This window comes from Cavia porcellus, unplaced genomic scaffold (genome assembly GCF_034190915.1).
Source record: "Cavia porcellus strain 051 isolate PalLab524CR breed Dunkin Hartley unplaced genomic scaffold, mCavPor4.1 scaffold_17, whole genome shotgun sequence".
In the NCBI taxonomy this organism is placed as follows: Eukaryota; Metazoa; Chordata; class Mammalia; order Rodentia; family Caviidae; genus Cavia; species Cavia porcellus.
The window spans coordinates 69446534-69468951 of record NW_026947500.1 but is presented as its reverse complement, the minus strand read 5'-3'; the positions used below and the strand labels follow the sequence as shown (position 1 = coordinate 69468951).

Sequence of the window (22418 nt, the reverse complement as noted above, 5' to 3'; positions counted from 1 at the left end):
TAACATGCACAGTGCATCTCTGGTCTGAGGTCAGCGAAATCAGCTCAACAATACTAGCATTTAGGTGCCTTATGTGCTTTAGTTGCTATCAACTCTGGCTGTCCTGGACACCATCCAGTTACTAAAGGGGGCGGGAATGGGACAGTAGATTCTCAGCCTGTGCACCAGTAGGCTGTGATTCTGGTGCACCCACTGCTCACTTGTGCCACTGCCTACAAGAAGGAGGGCTTGCTGCTTTCCTGTTCATCCCTCCAAATTCCAACATGGCTGGATCTCAAAGACGCTGACTTATTCTCTTCCTGGTGCATCTGCTGCTCACTCGTGCCACCTTACCAGGAGGGAGGACTCGTTGCTTTCTTTTATAGTCCTCCAAGTTCCAGCAAGACTCAAGATTTTTGAAATAGGGAATCTGAATGTGCACAGGGCCTATAGTTACTTCACCTTTTCATTCCTCATTGCATAAATTAGACTTTTTCTTTCCTCTTTTTTTAAGGTTTCTAAGTGTCTACCAATTTGATTTATTCTTTCAAAGAATCAACTCTTTAACTCATTAATTCTTTTTGTTTTTAACCTCATTTGTGTTAATTATTGCTCTGATCTTTATATTTCCCTCCCTTGTAGGGCTATGGATATAACTTGCTCTTTCTTTTCTAGAAACTTGAAGTATAACATTAGTTTGTTTATTCATGCTCATTCTTTATCTTGATGTGAGCACTCACCTTAAAAATTTCCCTCTTTGTAATGCTTTCATTGAATTCCACAGCTTTTATCTACATTTCCCTTTAATGGTAAATATTGTTTAATTTCTTCTCTAATAGTATCTATGTTCCACTGATTGTGTAGGACAATGCTACTTAATTTCTACACATTTGTGTAGTTTTCTTTTGACATTAATTTCCAATTGCATTGCACTATGGTCAGACAATATGCATAGGGAAATGGAAATTTTGCATTTTCATTTACTTAAGCATGTGCTGTGGGTTACAATTTGGTCTAGTTTAGGAAAACTCCAAATTGCAGCTGAGAAGAATGTGTAGTCCTGCATTGTTAGGTGGAACGATGTGTAAACATCTCCTAGTACATTTGTTCACAAGTTTGACTTAGTTTTGATATTTCTTTGCTGCTTTTTGTCTAGCTGATCTATCTACAATGGTGTTATTGCTTGTCTGATGTTATCACTTCTATTAATATTTCTCATATAATTTTGTGCTTCTGTATTTAGTGTAGATATAGTTATGATTGCTATAATTTCCTCTTGAAATGTATCTCTAACATTTATAGCGACCTTCTTGATCTCTTTTTATCATTCTTGGTTTGAATTTCACATTGTTCACAACCACAATAGCTACACCTGAATGGTTTACTGGGCTCCTGTTGCATAGAGTATTGCATAGATCATTGTTTCCCAACCTTTGTCTTTCAGCCTATGAGTTTCTCTTTTAGTTAAATGCGTTTCTGGTACTCAACATATTGTTGGATCTTTTTTCTTTTTCTTTTTTTTTTTTTTTATTTAAGAGGAAAAAGAGAAAAACACAAAACAAAACAAAGCAGTGTAAGGTTACATATAATACAGAACTACAAAAAAAAGCATAACAGTAAGAAATCACCTGTTAATAGATTACATATTATCATCTTGGAAATAGTTGCTCAAATCACAGTATCAAAGAATACAAAGTAGACATTCAAACAGAGAGACTACAAACAGCTGTGTTCAATGATCCAAAAACATTAATATAGTCAGCTATTCAACATCCCTATACACACTTGCTGTTATATCCGTTAGAGCTCTTTTTTCCCCTTCCTCTCTTTTTACAACAAAATTTACACATTTTAGATTTTATTACTCCTTAGTTCTTATTACTTTTTTTGGGGGGGAGAATAAAGTCAAATATGGCAGAACAAAGCTGTCAGTGAAAACCAAGGATAGACTTAGCACATGATGTAGAACAGAGTATACGGTTATTAACAATAGTTATCAACGTTGTCTCTTGTTTCCTTAAAAAGATTTGTCTATCTCATTAGATATTATAAAGTTGGACAAAACAGTAGAGAACAAGACCAATAAAACTTAGACATTGTAAACATTACAGGACTTCCAAAGGAGACAATAGTCAAACCAGAATGGGCATCTTAGTGAATCTTACTGCCTTCAAAGTAGTTGCCTATACCCTCGGACCTGATACTATCCCACAGAATGGAACAGAGTCTAATCAGTCAAAACAAGATCGTGGGAGCATTACAGGACTTCAAAACAAGTTAATAGGAAATCGAAAAGAGTTACTATTATATATCCTAATTTTTTAAATTTTTCCCTTAATTAAAATAAACATAAGAAATAACTAAATAATTTTTTTAAAGAATAATAGTTACCATAGTGTCTGTCTTTTTCCTTGAGATATTTGGATAAAACTTCATATACTATAGCTTCAAATATTTCCATATCAAGAAGCCCGGAATAAAGCCTTTCTAATTAATAAGTGAAAATTTTATAAGGCTTCAAGGCCACATAATGGGGAATCATGATTGCCACATATTTTCATATATTTGAATCATTACTTACATTAGGGAAACTATTTGGTATTCATACATGCGAGATTGATTTATTTCACTTATGAGTATGGTCTCAAGCTGCGCCCATTTATTGATAAATATCTCAATGTGATCCTTCTTTATAGCTGAATAATATTCCATTGTATAGAAATACCACAACTTTTTTATCCATTCCTCAGTTGATGGACACTTGGGTTGTTTCCAAGATCTGGCGATTACAAATTGTGCTGCTATAAACATAGGTGCACATAAATCACTGTGGTATGACGCTTTCAGTTCTTCTGGGAATATGCCTAGAAGTGGAATAGCTGGAATAAATGGGATTTCCAATCCCAACTTTTTGAGAAACCTCCAGACAGACCTCCACAAAGGCTGTACCAGTCTACACTCCCACCAACAGTGCAGGAGAGTTCCTTTTTCCCCACATCCTCTCCAGCATTTGTTGTTGTTGGTTTTCTTGATCCTGGCCATTCTTTCAGGAGTGAGATGGAATCTCAGTGTGGTTTTAATTTGCATTTCTCTGATGACCAATGATGATGAGCATGTTTTCATATATTTATTTGCCATTTGCATTTCTTCATCTGAGAATTGCGTATTCATCTCAGATGCCCATTTTTGGATTGGATCTTTGAATTTTGGAGGTCTGAGTTTTTTTAATTCTTTATATGTTTTAGACAAGAGTCCCTTGTCTGAGAGAGAGTTCACTAAAATCTTTTCCCAGTTTGTGGGTTTTCTTTTCACTATGCTGGAGATTTCTTTTGACATGCAGAAACTTTTTAATAAGATGTGGTCCCAGTTATTGATTCTGGGAAGTGTTTCCCGTGCGGTTTGAGTCCTGTTCATGAATTCTCTACCTACTCCTATGTCTCCAAGGTTTCTACCCACTTTGTCTTCCAATAGATTTAGTGTTTCTGTTTTAATATTCAGATCTTTGACCCATTTAGATTTTAATTTAGTACATGGTGATAGACATGGGTCTAGCTTTAGTTTTCGGCAAATGGAGAGCCAGTTTTTCCAGCACCATTTATTAAAGAGACTATCGTTCTTCCAGTGAACCTGCTTGGCTCCTTTATCAAAGATAAGGTGGTTGAGTGTGTTTGTAGTTGTGGTTGTATCTTCTAATCTATTCCATTGATCTTCGCCTCTATTTTGATTCCAATACCATGTTGATTTTACTACTGTTGCTTTGTAGTATAATTTCAAGTCAGGGATTGTGATGCCTCCTGCTTTGCCTTTGCTGCTTAGAATTGCCTTTGCGATTCTAGGTCTCTTCTGGTTCCAGATGAAATTTAGGAGTGATTTCTCTAGATCTATAAGGTATGTTGATGGTATTTCTATTGGGATTGCATTGAATCTGTATAAGAGTTTTGGGAGAATGGCCATCTTCACAATGTTTGTTCTTCCTATCCATGAGCAAGGGATGTCTTTCCATTTTCTGAGATCATCTTCAATTTCCTTTTTCAGTGTATTATAGTTTTCACTGTATAAGTCTTTCACTTCTTTCGTAAGAGTAATTCCTAAATATTTCATTTTTTTGCTTGCTAATGTGAATAGTCCAGTTTCTCTTATTTCCCTCTCTGTAATTTTGTTGTTCGTGTATAGGAATGCTATTGATTTCTGAGTATTGATTTTGTATCCAGCCACATTACTGAATTTATTTATTGTATCTAAGAGTATTTCAATGGAGTTTAGGGGGTCTTCTATGTAGAGTATCATGTCATCTGCAAACAATGATAACTTAACTTCTTCTTTTCCTATCTTTACCCCTTTTATTTCTCTTTCTTGCCTAATTGCTCTGGCTAGTACTTCCAGTACTATATTAAATAGGAGTGGTGATAAAGGACATCCTTGTCTTGTGCCTGATTTTAAAGTAAAGGCTTTCAATTTTTGGCCATTTAGAATGATGCTGGCTGTTGGTTTGTCATAAATGGCCTTTATTATATTGAGGTAAAGACCATCTATTCCAATTTTCTGTAGAGTTTTTATCATGAATAAATGTTGGACCTTATCGAAGGCTTTTTCTGCATCTATAGAAATGATCATGTGATTCTTATTTTTGGCTTTATTGATATGGTGGATTACATTTATTGATTTGCGTATGTTGAACCATCCTTGCATTCCTGGGATGAATCCCACTTGGTCATGGTGTATAATCTTCTTGATGATTTGCTGGATCCTATTTGCCAATATTTTATTGAGGATTTTTGCATCTGTGTTCATTAGGGAGATCGGTCTATAGTTCTCTTTTTTAGTTGGGTCTTTCTCAGGTTTTGGTACTAGAGTAATATTTGCTTCCAGGAACGACTTAGGAAGGATTGCTTCCCTTTCAATTTCATTGAACAGTTTGAAGAGTGTCGGCATTAGGTCTTCTTTGTATTTCTTGTAGAATTCTGCAGTGAATCCATCTGGGCCTGGGCTCTTCTTGGTGGGTAAGGACTTAATTACATTTTCAATTTCAGTAACAGAGATTGGGTTATTCAACAGTTTTACATCCTCTTGATCTAGCTTTGGCAATTCATATGCTTCTAAGAATCTGTCTATTTCTTCTGTGTTATCAAACTTTTGAGAGTAGAGGTTTTCGAAGTAGGTGTTGATGATCTTCTGTATTTCTATTGGGTCTGTAGTGATTTCTCCTTTTTCATTTCTTATTGCATGAATTTGAGCTTTTTCTTCCCTTTTTTTAATAAGGTTGGCTAGGGGCTTATCGATTTTATTTATTCTTTCAAAGAACCAACTCTTTGATTTGTTGATTCTTTGGATTGTTTTCTTAGTCTCTATTGCATTGATTTCTGCTCTGATTTTTATAATTTCCTCTCTTCTTTTGGCTTTGGGCTTGACTTGCTCTTCTTTTTCTAGCTGTTTGAGGTGTAGCATCAAGTTATTTATTTGTATTCGTTCTGTTTTCCTGATGTGGGAACTCAGTGCAATAAATTTTCCTCTCAGGACGGCTTTCATTGCATCCCACAGGTTCCGGTAAGTTGTATCTGTATTTTCATTTTCTTTTAGGTATTGTTTGATTTCTTCTTTAATTTCCTCTGTGACCCACTGATTACTCAAGAGTGTGTTATTCAGTTTCCATGTGTTTGTGGGATTTTTGCAGTATCTTTTATCATTAATTTCTAATTTCAGAGCGCTATGATCCGATAACATGCAAGGGATGATTTCAGCTCTTTTGCACTTGTTTAAATATGTTCTGTGAGCTAATATATGGTCTATTTTAGAAAATGATCCATGTACTGCTGAGAAGAATGTGTATTCTGATGTTGTTGGGTGGAACATCCTGTATATGTCTATCAAACCCATTTGTTCACAGGTATGATTCAGTTCTGTTATTTCTTTGCTCATTTTCTGTCTGGTTGATCTGTCCCTTGGTGTCAATGGCGTATTAAGGTCTCCTGTTACAATTGTGTTACTGATAATTTGAGTTTTCATTTCTGTTAATAATTGTTTTATATAACTTGGTGCTCTGGAGTTTGGTGCGTATATATTTAAGATAGTTATCTCTTCCTCTTGGAGTTTTCCCCTTACAAGTATGTAGTGACCTTCTTTGTCCTTTATGGTCATTGTTGGTTTAAAGTTCACGTTGTCTGCAAACAGAATGGCTACTCCTGCCTTTTTCTGGATTCCTGCTGCATGAAGAATTGTTTTCCATCCTTTGACTTTCAGTCTGTGAGTATCCTTCTGGGTTAGATGGGTTTCCTGTAAACAGCATATGGTTGGATTTTGTTTCTTGATCCATTCTGCTAGTCTGTTTCTTTTGATTGGTGCATTGAGACCATTTACATTAATGGTTATTACTGTTAAATGCTGGTTAATTGTAGGAATGTTATCTCTCTGCTGTTGCATCTTTATCTTTCTGTTCTGTTTAATTATTTGCTTTGCTTAGTGGTTTTTTCCTTTGTGTATCTAAACTGTCTTTCAATATTTTTTGCAGGGTCGGTTTGGTGTTCATGAAGTTCTTCAGCTGTTCTTTGTCATGGAAGTATCGTATTGCACCATCTATTTTGAATGATAGTTTTGCAGGATATATCAGTCTTGGTTGGAAATCATTTTGCTTTAGGATCTGGAATATTTCACTCCATGCTCTTCTTGACTTTATCGTTTGTGCTGAGAAGTCTGCTGTGATTCTGATAGGTTTTCCTTTATAAGTGATCTGTCTTTTCTCTCTGACAGCTTTTAGTAATCTATTCTTGTGTTGGATTTCTGGGATGGTGATTATTATATGTCTGGGTGTAGTTTTATTTTGGTTATGAGTGTTTGGAGTTCTATATGCTTCACTGATCTTGATGTCAGTTTCTGATCTCATGCTTGGGAAATTTTCAGCTATTACTTCTCTAAATATCCGCTTGACATCCTTTATGTTGTCTCCCTCTCTTTCATTAATCCCTATCATTCTTATGTTATTCTTCTTTGCATCGTCTTGCAGTTGTTGAATTGTTGTTTCCTGATTCCTTGTTATTTTCAAAAGATCTTTCCTTTCCTGTTCACTAGCTGCAATCATGTCTTCAAGGTCTGAAATTCTATCTTCACTTTCATTAAGGCGGTTTTTACAACTTTCAGTGGAGTTTTTTATTTCCTGTATATCTCTGTGCATCTGCATTATGTATTCTGTTTGTTTCTTATATTGCTCGTCTAGGGATTCTATCTTTTTGTTTAGTTCCTCCAATTTTTTATCTGTGTTTTCTTTAGATATATTTAGAATCTCTTTCATTTCTTTTATCATTTCTTCTTTTATCTGGGAGATTATTTCGAGTTTGAATTTCTTTAAAGCTTCCTGGAGTTGTTTGTCAACTTCAGTAGCTATTATGTCCGATATATGAGGTGGATGGGATATATTTTCTTCTATATACATTGCTCCTAGGGTTTCCTGAGATGGGCTGGAGGTTTGAGGTTGTAATTTGGTCTTTCGTTTTGTCATTTTGTGTATTTCTGTGTTTCAAGTGTTATTTGAAAGCTTCCTCAGGATCTGTTGAAAATCCCCTTCTATGTTTGGAGCTACTGAGCCTCTGATACCGCACTACCCCAAGCCATTGGGCCTGCAGAACCAGTGTCCCTCCTCTGCCTGCTCAGAACTCCGCAGTTCCAGACAAGCTGGGCCTCAGGGACACTGTGCGCCCACCTGCCCCTTGGAAGATCCACAGCTCTTCAATTGCAGCCGGGTTAGGGTGCTCTCCACAGGCCACAGTGCCTCAGGAGCCTGTGATCCCTCCCTGCTTGCAGAGATATCCACAGTCCTCTAGGCAAAGGAAGGGACTTCTGCAGGCACTCCAGATCCGCCCAGCTCCTCCTCTGCAGGCAGATGGCTAGGCGCGGCTGGGCTCGGGGGTTAGTGTAGGCCCGCCCATCCGTCAGGAGCTCAGCAGACTTCCAAGTGTAGCGGGGGGGGGGGGGATGGGGAGGCAGCTGTAGTGGCCTCTAACCCACTGTTCCACTTCTCTGCACCCAGAAGCCTGGGGGGTCCGGAACAGTCTGAGATTTGGGCAGACTGTGCTGGGCACTCACCACAGGCTGAGGTGCCTCAGGAAGCTGCGATGCCTCTCTGCTTGCAGAAGTATTCAGTCCTTCAGACAAAGGAACGGGCTTCTGCAGGGACTCCGGATCCGCCCAGCTCCTCCTCTGCAGGAGATGGCTAGGTGCGGCTGGGCTTGGGGGTTAGTGTAGGCCCGCCCATCCGTCAGGAGCTCAGCAGACTTCCAAGTGTAGCCAGGGGGGGATGGGGAGGCAGCTGTAGTGGCCTCTAACCCACTGCTCCACTTCACTGCACCCAGAAGCCTGGGGGGTCCGGAACAGTCTGAGATTTGGGCAGACTGTGCTGGGCACTCACCACAGGCTGAGGTGCCTCAGGAAGCTGCTGGATCTTTTTTCTTGATGTATTCTGCAAATCTGTTTCTTTTCATTGGTGAATTGAGGCCGTTTTCATTGATGCTAATATTGACACGTATTCACTTATCTTTGCCATATTACATTCCTGCTGTTGGCTACCTGGGATTTCCCTTTATTTAATGTTTTACCCTGACTGGTAATTTATTTCTGTTGATGTTCTTGGAATTGTGATTTTTAAAAATGTCTTCCCAGGATATCTTGCAGTAGTTATTTGAGGGTTGGTTTGGTGGTCATAAACTTTTTTTGTAATTCTTTGTTAGGGAAGTATCTTTTTTCTCCATCAATTGTGAAAGGTAGTTTTTCAGTGTACATCAATTTAAGTTGGAAGTTATTTTTTAAGGGTTTGAAATACTTCACTCCAAGTGCTTCTTGAGTGTTTGTATTGAGGAGTCAAAATAGAAAAAAAAAAAAAAAAGAAAAGGAAATATGTTTAAAAAGGAGTGTCCACCCACCTGCTTTTATCCTGTGTGTCTTTGTCTCCAAGCACAAAGGTGGTTCATCTAACTTACCACCGGATGGTTCAATTGTTAATGTTGCTTCAGACTTTTTCAACCCACTTGTACTGCATCTGCATGCTGTGCACCATATTCCGGGTCCTAACCTGTGGCTGACCTTCCCCTGGTCATGTGGTCTCATCAATGTGTGAGGGAGGAACCAGTCTTCTGAATTCTTCTTGGGCTGGTTGCCAAGTCCCACAATACAGGGGAAAGGAATCCATCACTGGATGCTTCCTGGCATGATAGCTGTTACTGAGAATTTTTGTGCCTATGTTCATTAGGGTATAGTTTTATTTTTTTTGTTGAATCTATCACTGGTTTAGTTACTAAGGTAATACTTGCTTTCAAGAATGATTTTGGAAGTATTGTTACCCTTTCAATTTCATTAAAGTGTTTCAGCACTGGTGGCTTTAGATCTTCTCTAAATTTCCTGTGGAATTCAGCAGTGAACCCATCAGGACATTGGCTTTTATTTGTTCAGTACGTTTTAAAATACATTTTCAGTTTCACTGACAAATAGTGGGTTTTAGAATCCATATATCTTCTTCTAGTGGTAATTCATTGTCAATTATTGTGTGTTTTCCAACTTATTAGAGTACATATTTTCCAAGAAGGTAAAGATGATCCTCTGGATTCCTGCATTATCTGTTTTGTTTATATTTCTAATTATTTGAATTTGAGTCTTTACTTTTTGGATGAGATAAGCTAAGCATTTATCAGATGTACTTAGCCCTTCGAAGAACCAACTCTTTGATCATTAATTCTTTGCATTGCTTTTCTAGTCTCCAACTCAATTTGTGCAGCAATTTTTATAATATCTTTGCTTGTACAAGCTTTGGGTTTGGTATGTTTTTTGCTTAGAAGTTTGAGATTCAACATTAAGTTGTTATTTGAATTCATTCTGTTTTCCTGATGGGAGCATCCTTCACTTCTTTCATTGCATCCCATAAATTCATATAGAATGTATTGGCATTTTCATTTAATTGTAGAAAGAACATTTGATCTGTGAGCCATTGGATGTTCAGGAGGATGTTCTTTAATTTCTAGTTCCTTATGTAATTTCAGTAGTTTCTTTTAATATTGATTTTTATTTTTTTGAACTATGCTCTGATAATACAAATTAGATAATTTCAATTCCTTTGCATTTACTTAAGGATATAATGTGGCCTTTACATGGCCTACTTTTGAGAATGTTCAGTGAGAATTGAGAAGAAAGTATATTACGATGTTGTGGTTGGAAGGTTCTGTAGAAAATTGCTAAGAAAATTTCTTCACAGGTTTTCTTTGCTTCTAATATTTCTTTACTAATTTCTTTGTTTCAATTATCTTCCTATTTCTGAAAGTTGGACATTAAAGTCCCATATGACAATTGGTTGCTTTTTTATGTCTATTAATATATTTATGTAGTCAGGCACACTCACATTTGAGGTATATATATATATATATATATATATATATATATATATAGTTTTTATCTCTTCATCTAAGAGTTTTACCTTAAAAAGTACACAGTGACCTCTTTCTCTTTTGATCAGTCTTGGATTTAAGTTTACATTGTCTGCAAATAGAACATGTGCCACTGCTTTTTACTACATTGCTGTCACAGGGAGTATTGATTTTCATGTTTGACTTTTAGTCTACAAATTTGTTTTTCAGTTAAATCTGTTTACTGAAGACCCCATATTGTTGTACTTTGCTTCTTCATACATTTTGCTGGTCTGTTTATTACCTGTAGTTTTAGTTGATTTTCTCTGAGTAGCTCCAATGTGGCTCCTCCTCTATTGAGACATGTCAAATCCTCCTTATGTGTCAGATTTATTTCACTTAACAGTGTGGTCTCAAGTTGTATCTGTTTTGATAGAAATGTCTCAACTTTATCCTTCTTTATGTACTTTAACTCATTTTAAATAAAATTTTTATTCCTGTGATTTGCACTATTATACATCCTGAATCAGCCCTCTGTCAGATGTGCAGCTGGCACTTATTACTTCCCATGGTATGAACTGTCTGTAAGTTGTAGTGTTTATTTTCTTCTCCATTTAGAAACTTTTAAATTTGATATAGTCTAATACATCAGTTTTTGGTTTTGTATATTCTACTTTTTGGCGAATCGTCTAAAAATCATTGCCCAGGACAATGTGCTGAAGAATTTAGTGCTTCTAATATTTTCATAGCTATACATTTTAAATTGTAGAGATTAAAACATTTAGAGTTGATATTTATAACTGGAATTAATTAAATCTATATTTTCATATTTGTACATTTTATGAACTTTAGAAATATAACTTCATTCAAACGTTGACTATTACCTACACCCAGGACTGTGAATTTGAACACTTTAATGTTTAAGAAAAGTCTTGAATGGAAAACTTAACAAAGATGATTGTTGGCTTTGATATGGATCTGCAATTTTGTGTGTATTGCCAAGAAACAGAATTCAATAAACTGTAGTCAGCAGTAAATACTACAATACTGATTTGTGAGGGCAACTGTACCTGCAAGTGAGTAGTCAAACCTGAGTATGTTTGGATGGACCTCAGAAAAACATGGGAAAGAAATCAAAGTGTGCATAAATGTTGCTAGGAAAACTTTTGCTTCTAAAGACACAGAGGATGAGGCTGTAGCAATATTAGGCTGAAAGAGCTGGCAAGGTTCTTTTTTAAATTTATATTTAGAATTAATTTATGTACATTTAAAAGCACCAGATTTTACATTTCACCTTAGGGCACCTCTTGAGATGATCGGTGAGTTGTACCATAATAGAAATACAGGGATGTCATCATGATCCCTCCATTTCCCTTCTGAAAATATCTACCTGTGTAGGCAGAGATATATGGCTTAGAATTCAAGTTCTTCATTCTTGGAGCACATGAGACCATAACAAGAGGACCCAGGAAATGTGCTTTTAGAACACTTATGTATTATATTTGTTACTTTCATTGGTAATCTTTACAATTACATAAATGTCACATCATTCCTCTATTTTTTAAAAAAATGGAATGAGGAAATTTGAAAAACCCTGAATAAAAATAAAAGTAACAACTGGCTAATATGCTGTAAGTTAATCTAAGATGAGAAAGACAAAATCAAATGGCAAGATGAAGGAGACTGCAAAAAGAGAGAACAGACATTTAACTAAGTAGGCCTGCACATGCCAATGGCTGTTAGACATAAGGAAATAAAAACTTCTAATATATACAAATGGGAAATCAGTGAATTCACACTGAACACAATACATGTTTGAAGAAAATAACTTGTATTTACCAAATTTCTTAGCTCTCTAGCTTCATGGAGGAAATTTACTTGAATTTGTCAAATTTCTTAGCTGTCTAGCTTCAATTAATCTATATCAAGATATAGTTTTCATTATCATCATAATGTGATATTTAATATACTCTTAGGCTTATTCCCAGTGGTAGAAAAGCAAGTACCAGATTATCTAAATGTCAGAAACTCTGCCTAGTTCTTATTATCACTGCACAAGTAAGAATAGAAAGTGAGTTAGGGATATAGCTCAGCAGTATGGCTCTTCTGTACCATGCAAAAGCCCTGTGGTCAGTCTTCAATAATGTGGAAAAAACATGACAGACAGAGGGCAAGCAAAAGCAAGAGTGACAGTGAGACAGAGTGATGAATATTGAAACTGAATGAATGACAATGAATGAAATATTGCCACTAAACTTCAAAATATGATGCAATCTCTGCAGTTCAATGATGAAAAAAATATAGATACAGAACTAATTTATTGGCTTTAAGCATTGTGTTCAAGAAGAAAATATGAAATAACTTGTTAAATCACATATAAAACAGTGATAATGCATTCAATTAATCTGTTGATTGGCATCTGAGCTGTTAGCTGTGACTTGGGCTGTTGTAAATATGCTTATGCAGAAAGAGAAATTGGATTAGTGCAATGAGTTTCTAAATGGAAGTGTTTTATACATTTGTCCATATAAGATAGATGGGTGAATAAAGGTAATGTGGTATATTCACACAATAGAACATTATTTTATCACAAAGAATAATAAAATCACATAAGTTGGAGGAAATACATGAAATTTGACAACATCGAACTAAGTGAAACAAGTGAGACACGGAAATTAAATATTATATAGTTTCTTCTTCGCAATAATTCAAAAATATAAATAAATGGATGAGTGAGTGTAATAATGGAGAGATAGAAAATAAGAAAACGTTTTGAAAGTGGTAAAGTGTGTCAAAATGAAGGATGAAGTGAGGCAGGAACAAACAGCTTGAAAATGAAAAGGATAAAAAAGAACGAGGGAGTGAGGATTTAGCTCAGTGGCACAGGTGCTTATACCTGGAAAGCATGAGGTTGTGAGTTTGATTTCCAGTACAAAAAGGGCAGAGTGAATTTGTAGTCTGTGTTGAAATGTATTTAGACTTCCCATTATGCAGTCATTTTTAAAGAAATATACTGATGGAGAGTCAGAATTCTTGTTCATCACTATTTCTGTCATTTTAGGTGATATTAGAAACTCAAGCTACAAGTAGTTGACATAATCACAGTAAAGAAGGTTTACCAGTGAGGAGATGTGTCAAGGATTCCCTCATTTCCTTATTCCTCAAACTATAGATAAAGGGGTTCAGCATTTGAGGAATCACAATGTACATCATTGAAGACACTATATTCTTAACGGAAGAGCCTTTAACTGCAGAACTCAAATACACACCTAAACCTGCCCCATAGAATAAAGACACGACTAAGAAGTGAGACCCACAGGTGGAAAAGGCTTTATATCTTCCACTCACAGAAGGAATCCTCAGAATAGAAGAGATAATTTGAGTATAAGAAAAAATAATCCCACATAAAGAAATCCCAGCAAATATGCTAGTCCCTAAATTCATCAGGAGAAAATTAATGAGGGTGTCAGAGCAAGAGAGTTTTATGACCTGAGCAAGCTCGCAGAAGAAGTGGGAGATTTCCAGGTCTGTGCAGAAGGACAGCCGCAGCACCATCAGACTGTGAGGCAGAGCATTCACAGTAGTCATGATCAGGGAGAGCAGAACCAGCGAGACACAGTGTAGCAGGTTCATGATGACTGTGTACGTCAGAGGGTGGCAAATGGCCACATAGCGGTCATAGGCCATCACTGCAAGGAGACAATTTTCCAAACCACCAAAAATCAACACAAAGCTAATCTGGGAGACACAGCCTGTGTAACTGATTCGCTGATCCTGTGTTTGGATGTTCACCAACATCTTTGGGATCGTGGTTGTGCTTATACAGATGTCAGTGAACGACAGGTTGGAGAGGAAGAAGTACATGGGTGTGTGGAGGTGGGAGTCAGAGCTGACCGTCAGCATTATGAGCAGGTTTCCCAAGATGGTTATCAGGTAGATAGACAGGAACAGGCTGAAGATGAGGGGCTGTAGGTTTGGATCATCTGTCAGTCCCACAAGAAAGAATTTGAAGACAGTTGTTTGGTTTGTAAGCTCCATTTCAATAGTATATCATGCAGAAAACATGTGGCAAAAATATGAAATGAATGCTTTCTATACAAGCAAAAGAAGCACCTGGCAGCAGAGTAGGTTTAAAAATCTTGGCACATTTTTCCACTAACAGTTGATAGTGTCTGGAGATGAAGAACAGAAAAATATGTTTCAAATAACACTCCAGCTGAATTTCACGCCTCTACAATTTGAGAACAAGAGCTTTAAACAAGCAAATAAACAGACTGCCATTTATTTTTGAATGGCACAAATATGCAAATATTTGCTTACATTCTCTCTATTTTTCATTCTACCCAATTTCTATATTGTACTCTCTTTGGTATCACTAATATTTTTTTCACTTATTGTATCAAGTGCTAACATTTTAACCAAAGTAATGCATGGATATTCCATATCTACACGCCAAAAGAAAGATATTGATGAATTTATTAAATCTCCTTTGTAGAATAAATCTCCAAATTTTTGACACCACAGATGAAGGGCTTCTCAAATTACAGATGAATCAGTCAATTTTTAGTCTCATAGACACAGGATAGCATGTCATAAACATGATCTTTGGCAAAGATTGGAACAGAATTCAGATTGACTGAAAGTTAACTTTCTTGGAGAGGCTCTGCTGGTTCTGAAGAGTGCAGAATTAACATTCCTAAATGACCCAGAAAGTATTATAATTCCCCCTAAATAAGTCTGCCTGAACATATTCTCTAGTGATTCCTTGATTTTTAGATGAGTCTACTACTCCACCATCGATTCAAGCAGGCATGGAATTATGAGTGCCTATGATAGGAAAACTTGATGTGAAAAATTCCACACCATAAGAAAAATCATAAGTACTTTGAGCCATTATATATATATAGCTATAGATTATGCATAATAGATCAGATAATAATGTAAGACCTCCAAATAATAAATATTTCACTAATTTTACCTATTTTCTTTAGCTATTTTTATTACAAGAAACAATAAAGACTACTTTCAGGCCCTCCCTGTGTTTACTTAGACTAATTTTATTATATTCTTTCTCAGGATAATTATCACACAACCATGTTATATGTTATTCTCCCACAATTTTTATTATGTTTAGTAGTATTTTTCCAAGTAAATAAAATATGCAATATGTTGCCTTTTAGATACTTCTTTACATAGACCCTAATATATGTGCTGTTGATATTTGGCAGTACCCCTTCACAAATTCTAATTACCAGATTATTCCACCATACTGTCACAATTTACATTATGTTTGGTGCTATTTTTCCAAATAAATAAAAAATGCAGTATGTTGCCTTCTTCTATAAAGGTAAGATCTGTATTTTTCATTTTCATTCCTAGTCATTTCATACCCAGCCTGATGTCTTAGTGATGGTGATTCTTTGCCTTTGGAGTTTTACCAGAAAAGCTTAGCAAATGCCTACATAACATAAAATTTTCATTTAAAAATCATAATAGAGAAAACAAAGCTATTAATAGATATTAACCTGTGCACTGATTTCAGATTTTTAGATAGCTTAACACTAATATTTCAAAAAACAAGGCTTGAAAGCATCTTGCCCAAAGAGTAAACCTCACTCAGGCTGTTAGTCAAATTCTGCTTGATAATTTGTTTGTCACATACTCTTTCATCATAGGACAATCAATAATCATCTAATTTCTTCTTTACTTAATGATTGGTTGTTAGCCTCTCTATAGTAATGGAAATAAAAAATGTGGTACATATTTTAAGTTAACTGATTCTGCTGGGTCTCATGATTTGTATTATTTCAACACCATGATTCTGTGCCCTTGCAGAAACAATCTCTCAGTTATGAAAACTAAAGTATAAATTTCAGGGCTTGCAAAGAGAAAAAAGGTATTCCTTGTCCAACCTTTTCTTCATTAAAATAATGAAATTAGATTTAAATGTTAAAGATCAAACAGACATTTTCCACAAAAAGAAGCCAAGCCACAAAACAGCCAGCTAGTTATGGAAGACAATGCCGATAGTGGAGGATCATCGTGGTAGCTTCAGCTCAAGCTCTGGTCTCTGTGTGATATGGCTTCTCTTCTTCCTTTCCTGCCAGCCCAGCAAGAGATCCAAAGGAGAAAGTGCTTTCACACTGCTGGATGGAGGAGACTTGTGACACTACAGACATTTGAATAGAGGAGTTATTTTTTTAAAAAAAATGCTTTCCAAGATCATACTGAACAAGGTCTCTTCTTGCTATTGCTTTAAGCAGTTCGATACACTAAATCACTTTATACTTCAAACAAGCATCTTTAGTGAGTAAGCTCTGGTGAAATTTTTCCCCAGTGCTGACATTGAAATGGTCAATCTCTGAGTGGATAAGCATGTGCAGTTTTAGGTCCTGAATATAGGTGAATCACACCCCATGGATTGGACACTGAAAAGGTCTGTCAGGCCCATTTGGACTTGGTGGTTCTATACTGATGGTAGAAACAGCAATATAGGATACTGGACATTTTTCCATTGATCATCATCATTTGCATGAGCACTAGTGCTAGAAGTGCTTTGTATTACAGGCAACCCTCAGTAGCACCTAAATGTACTGAGTCTATAGTGGAAGACTACTTTTGGCCTCATTCACTTCCTGCTGATTACTCAGCAAATCCTGAGATGTACTAACCGACTGGGATACTCCCTCATGGATTTCCTCATCACTTCTCCTTTCTACTTTGACTCAGACATCCTCTTCAGAAACCAGAGGCAAGGCAGCGTTTGTGCCTCAAAAGTCACACAATCACTCATTCTTCTACCCACAGGTAATTCTCAAATCTAGGTTTTCTGACTTCTTAACTTTCTCAGGCTGAACCCATTGACCAATTCCAAAAGGAAAAGTCCAAAGTAAAGTTCAGGACATATTCAGTGGTTTATTTCTACTTTCTGTGTAGGAATTTGAAGAATTCAATACCTAGGGAAAACTTATTTGTATGCAACCCTTCATAGGACAAAACCATGTATTTTCTGCAGTTTGTCAGGGATTCTCAGCAGAGAGTAATGGTTCTTTCCACACTGTGCTGTGAAGATCCAAAAAAACGCATTACTTTCAGAAGTAAAATTGAAGGTAGAATTATTTTCTAGCCCAGTATTCAGACTCTTTTCTGGCTGGTTATTTGGTGTATTTATTCCATAAAATAATTTTTTCATGAACTCTCAGGATGTGCTGGTAATACTGAACATTTACATATAGCTGACTGCAGGTGGAAAAAATAGAAATAGCTTCTGTGTTCACAGAGGTGCATAAGTATATTCTAAAGTAAAAATAAAGCCAGTGACTGTAACATGATGGAGATCCAGCACACTCTTGGACTCATCCACTCCTTGGTCTAGAGTTTAGACTGAAAGAAATCACTACAAGCTACTAAGAACACCTTTAGCACTGCCAATATTTTATTCTGGACATGAATACTGATATCACAGAAATGTCCAACATTTCACAGCATATTTAGTTTTCCAAGCATTCTTGTATGAGAAAAGAAGCTGTGAGTCAAAGTTTTCATATCTTTGTGTTCATCTACGAGAGATACTCTTCAAGGATGTGAACTGATCTGATGTCTTGGATTGTAATAACTCAGACCCCGGTATAAAATCCAAGGAAGCAAGAGACTGAAATTTGGGAAGCAAAGGCTTTATTTCCAGGCCTGGAGACGAGTCTCCGGGAGCCAATTTGGAGACTGTGCACCAGAGACTGAAAGGAGGACTTTAAAAAGAGGCTGGAGGAAAAAGGGGGGGGGGACAAAGAAACCTGCAGAGCCATCAAACTTGTTGACCCGAATCTGGAAACTGTATAGCTGTCCACTTAGATCTGACAAACTCGGGAGCCTTTGGCGCTTTTTGAGTTACTCCCATCCTGCAGATAAGAATTATCTGCAATAGCATTTGGAGAAGAAAGTAGAAAGTTAATTATCTCAGGACAGCTCATTAACACTAACAGGTGGGAAGAGGTCGAAAGTTACAAGAAGCTGAAACTTAAGCTTTCATAAGGATTTGGAACTTAACCCTTTTGGTGCATTAGAGTTAAGCCACAACATTTTCCTGTAATTTCTCTGAAGCAAAGGCACATTTTATGACACACCACCACTGGGTCAGGAAGAGGCCACCAGAAACCCAAAATCTTTATGGCCTAGCCTAGATAGATAGGTAAGTGGAGAGGGAGGCAATAAGGCACCATACAGAACAGAAAACAGCAGTTATGTTTTTCTTTCTTTCTGGGGAGGGGGATCAAGGTCAGGTAAAGGGTTATGCTAATAAGCAAATCTCCCTGCACACAAGCAAGTTACTTCAAACAAGCTTAAATCAGAGGGCCATTCTAGTTTTCTTTAGCTCTTTAGCTGAGAATAGAGGTGCCTAACAGTGATTAACAACCCTTGTTAGCTTGTTTTAGCACAACTTCTGTTATGTAGAGGGCAACAATGGTTAACATATCAATTAGGTAAGGTTTTACAATTCTTTACAGGGGAGAGCATTGCTTGACATATCAATTAGGTCATGGAAAGGGAAAAGGAAAACACATGCATAAGCCGTGTTTCAGGTTTTGTTATAATACACATATAACGAAGCTATTTTCTTAGAGTACAACAGGATTAGGATCAAGTGGTTCAAGAAGGAAACATGTTTTCAGAGCAAGTGTCAGTCAGCACCCAAGCACCAGCTGCTGGCATCAATCTGGCAGGCCTGCTGCTCCTGCACTTCCCTGGGAGCACCAGACCATATCTCAGGCCGCTACGCCAAGGCTTGGGCACAGCTAGAGAGCAGTTCAGCCTGCAGGAGTTAAGTCCAGGCACTGGAGGGGCCTGAGAGAGTCTCAATGGGATGGTTTGGAGCAATCATGGGCACACCAGGGACAGAACAAGTCAGTGTCCCCCAAGAATCAGTCATGCTGAAACTCAAAGGAATAACCAAGAAAGCAAGGAGCCTTCCTTCCTGTCATGAGTGAGCCACAGGCACACCAGTGAGAGAAAAAGTCAGCATCTTCTGAGATTCAGCCATGCTGGAACTTGGGGAACCAACCAAGAAAGGAACAAGCTACGCTTTCTGATAAGTGGCATGAGCCACGGGCATGCAAGGAAGAGGATAAGTCTGTGTGTCCCATGAGCCTATCAGCACACGGGCTGAGAATCAAAAGTCCTGTGTGCCTTCCACCTCCCCCCCCCCAACTTCCTGTTAGAAACTGGATTGTTTCAAGGTCAGTCAGAGTTGATAGCAACTAAGGTACACAAAGCAACTAAATGCTTGTATTGTTCGGTTAATTATACTGAACGGGGCCAGAGGTCTGAGCATCTCTTGGGAGGATGACAGTATGCAACATAGCAAATATGGGTTATTTCCTTCTATCTTGTTTTTGAAGGCAATATTGTTTTCAGTATTTTACTTTGTTCTGATTAATTGTCTTGCTCTACTCATTATTCTGCTTTGATTGGTTTTATAGTGTTCTGTTTTTGGTTTGATTTTGCTATACCTGATTGAATGGACAACTGTTATGAAGATAACTAGATATACTATGATAGCATATTACGGTTATCCTGGCATCCTGCTGTGAAGTCCTGCAACAATTTCCCTGCATTGTCTTGATTGGCTTTGTTCTGTACTGTTTTGTTGCATTTTACTATCTTTAACATTTTTTTTTTAAAAAGAAAGAAAAGGGGAATGGTTGGCCCAGGGTGAGTAGCAGATGGGGGAGCACACAGGGCTTCAGTTTTCCCCAGTGGTTTGAGGGTCGCTACTCCACATACATTTTAGATTTACATAATGATCACATCCATCCTAGGCATTTTGCACCTGTACATTGTATATTTTAATTCCTTTTTTCCCCATTCCTCTATTCTACCTTCAGCCTCTCTTCCTCTCTTTGTTTGAAGAATCTTTGTTTCCAGCTTTTCTTCTTTTCTCATTGCTTTTCTCTTCCCTTCTTCCTTTCCCCTCTCCCCTCCCTATTCCCATTCCAAGTTGAGTTTTCTCCATTTCATAGACCTAGTAAGTGTTTTGGTACTCCTTTACACTTTCTATTTATCATGCCGGAGAAACAATATGATATTAGCACATTTGTGTTCTTTCTTCCATGATTTTATTTCAAACAATTCTGAAACGGATGTAACCAAAATCAACATTCTTGGTTTTGGACAGTGCTGATGCACGGTCAGGATTTGTTGTGGTTGTTTTGTGTGTGCTGTTGACAAGATCTCTGCTGTTCCTACTTAAAATATTTGCTAATTTGAATAAATAAATCTTGGGAACTAGGAAGCTATTGATTGATCATCCTCTCTGCATCTCCACCTCTTCTTTCAGATTCCTCATAGCTCCCCTACCAGATTAAAATAAAATCGCAGGATAGTGATGAACTTGTATCAGCATCAGAAAGAAGTCAGGAAGAGAGTGTACTGAGATTAACCCTGATTCCTTACAAATTCATATGCTCAGATCCTAACTCTCAATATGACTGAATATTACTGAATTTGGAGATCTAGTTCTGGAGAGTTTTATACATGTAACAACTCCCCAGAATGCATGGAATCAATATGTACAAATAAAAAATATGTACAAATAAATATGTACAAATAAAAAATAAAATGAAACAATTTATAAAACTGAGTATTAGGCATTGTTATCTTAGCTTGTTTACATAAATTCTAACTTTATTAGTACAGAAATAAGCCAAAAGTCCTTTAAAATCTAATGGTATTTAATTACATATGTGGCCATTAGAGTAACCCCCGAATCCAATCTGATTAAGTATCTATTATGAAGAGAAAACTAGGACACAGACTTCCAATCAGGGAGGATCACAGGAATACACTGAGTGAAGATAAGACATCCACACCCCAAGGAGAGAAACCCCAGGAAAAAACAAATTCTTTCTGTATCCTAGTTATTCAACTTTTGGGCTTGAGAACTGAGACAAAATAAATATCAGGTATTAAACTACCTAGACTGCTACATTGTTATACAGCAGCTATATGCAACTGATCCATACACTTTACCACCATGTCTCAAATAAACATGAGAATATATCACGAAACTAAGAACTTGAGATGGAACAGATTCTTAGTGCTATGCAGGATGAGAGATGAGTGAATAATGGGGAAAATGTAAATGAGATTATGTCAAGAATGTGACAGTCAAGCAGGCTCATGAGGCATCTGCTTTGTGTCATTTTATGTATGCACATTTGTATTTGAAGGAGATAAAAACACAACTTCAAAACAAGATAATAGTATAGTAACAATAATTAATATGTTGAAAATTATTATTCTGAAATTAGTTACTGAGACAAGAAGATATAGGCATAAAATATTGTTCAAACAGTAGTAATGCAAACCTTTCTTTTCAAGAACTAAGAGGATGTAGTATAACTATCAGCTATCTTGCATAAATGCATATGTTATTTTCCATTTTCCTTCTTTCATTTTTCCTTCCCCATCACAATTTCTCTTTCCTTTTGAACAGTTTCTTACCAATTCACAATATCTTCTGGATCTTATTTACTCATTCAGCTTCTCACAGTAGTGAGATAATGTTGTGTTTACACACGTGGGTCTGGTTTACTTTAGTTATGATTATGCTCTCCTGATGAAGACATTTACCTATAAAATCTCAACTTTATCCTTCTTTTATAAAAGAGTGCTATTGCATACATTTATGATGGTTTTCCCTGCCTGAAATTGTAGCACAGCATCTCCCTTAACTATAAATCATACACTAAGAGACTTTAAGTTACCTGATTGCCTTCACTGAGGATGACACTCAACATCTAATCTGTATTGGCAAAACAGAAGATCTGGCTCAGCAAAAGCAGACTCACAGATTCAGTCAGTGGGACTTGGATCAAACAGGATCATCCCTGTGAAAAAGTGCAGCTGTTGTTACCTGACTGGGCACTTTGTGGTAAATATTCATTGGCCAATTCTTACAGTGTCTTTATTCCTCAGGGTTCAATATCCAAATTCCTCATTATATCAAACTGTTTTTTTTTCATTCTGATCCCTGGAGAGACGTTCTAAAAAGGAAACTTGAAATCAGGA

At 36.8% G+C, this 22418-nt stretch overlaps 1 protein-coding gene and 1 pseudogene across 1 annotated transcript in view; both read right to left on the bottom strand.

Moving 5' to 3' along the window:
- Positions 1-14420, bottom strand: part of LOC100728845 (olfactory receptor 7G2-like) — a 54307-nt gene extending 39887 nt beyond the window's left edge. The window contains 2 exon segments of the mRNA XM_063229132.1: positions 11949-11999; positions 13477-14420. Of these exon segments, the coding sequence (XP_063085202.1) occupies positions 11949-11999; positions 13477-14420 (995 nt within the window).
- A 2224-nt stretch (positions 14421-16644) lies between these two features.
- LOC111757658 (zinc finger and BTB domain-containing protein 44-like) lies at positions 16645-17900 on the bottom strand (annotated as a pseudogene).
- Between the last annotated feature and the right edge of the window lie 4518 nt (positions 17901-22418).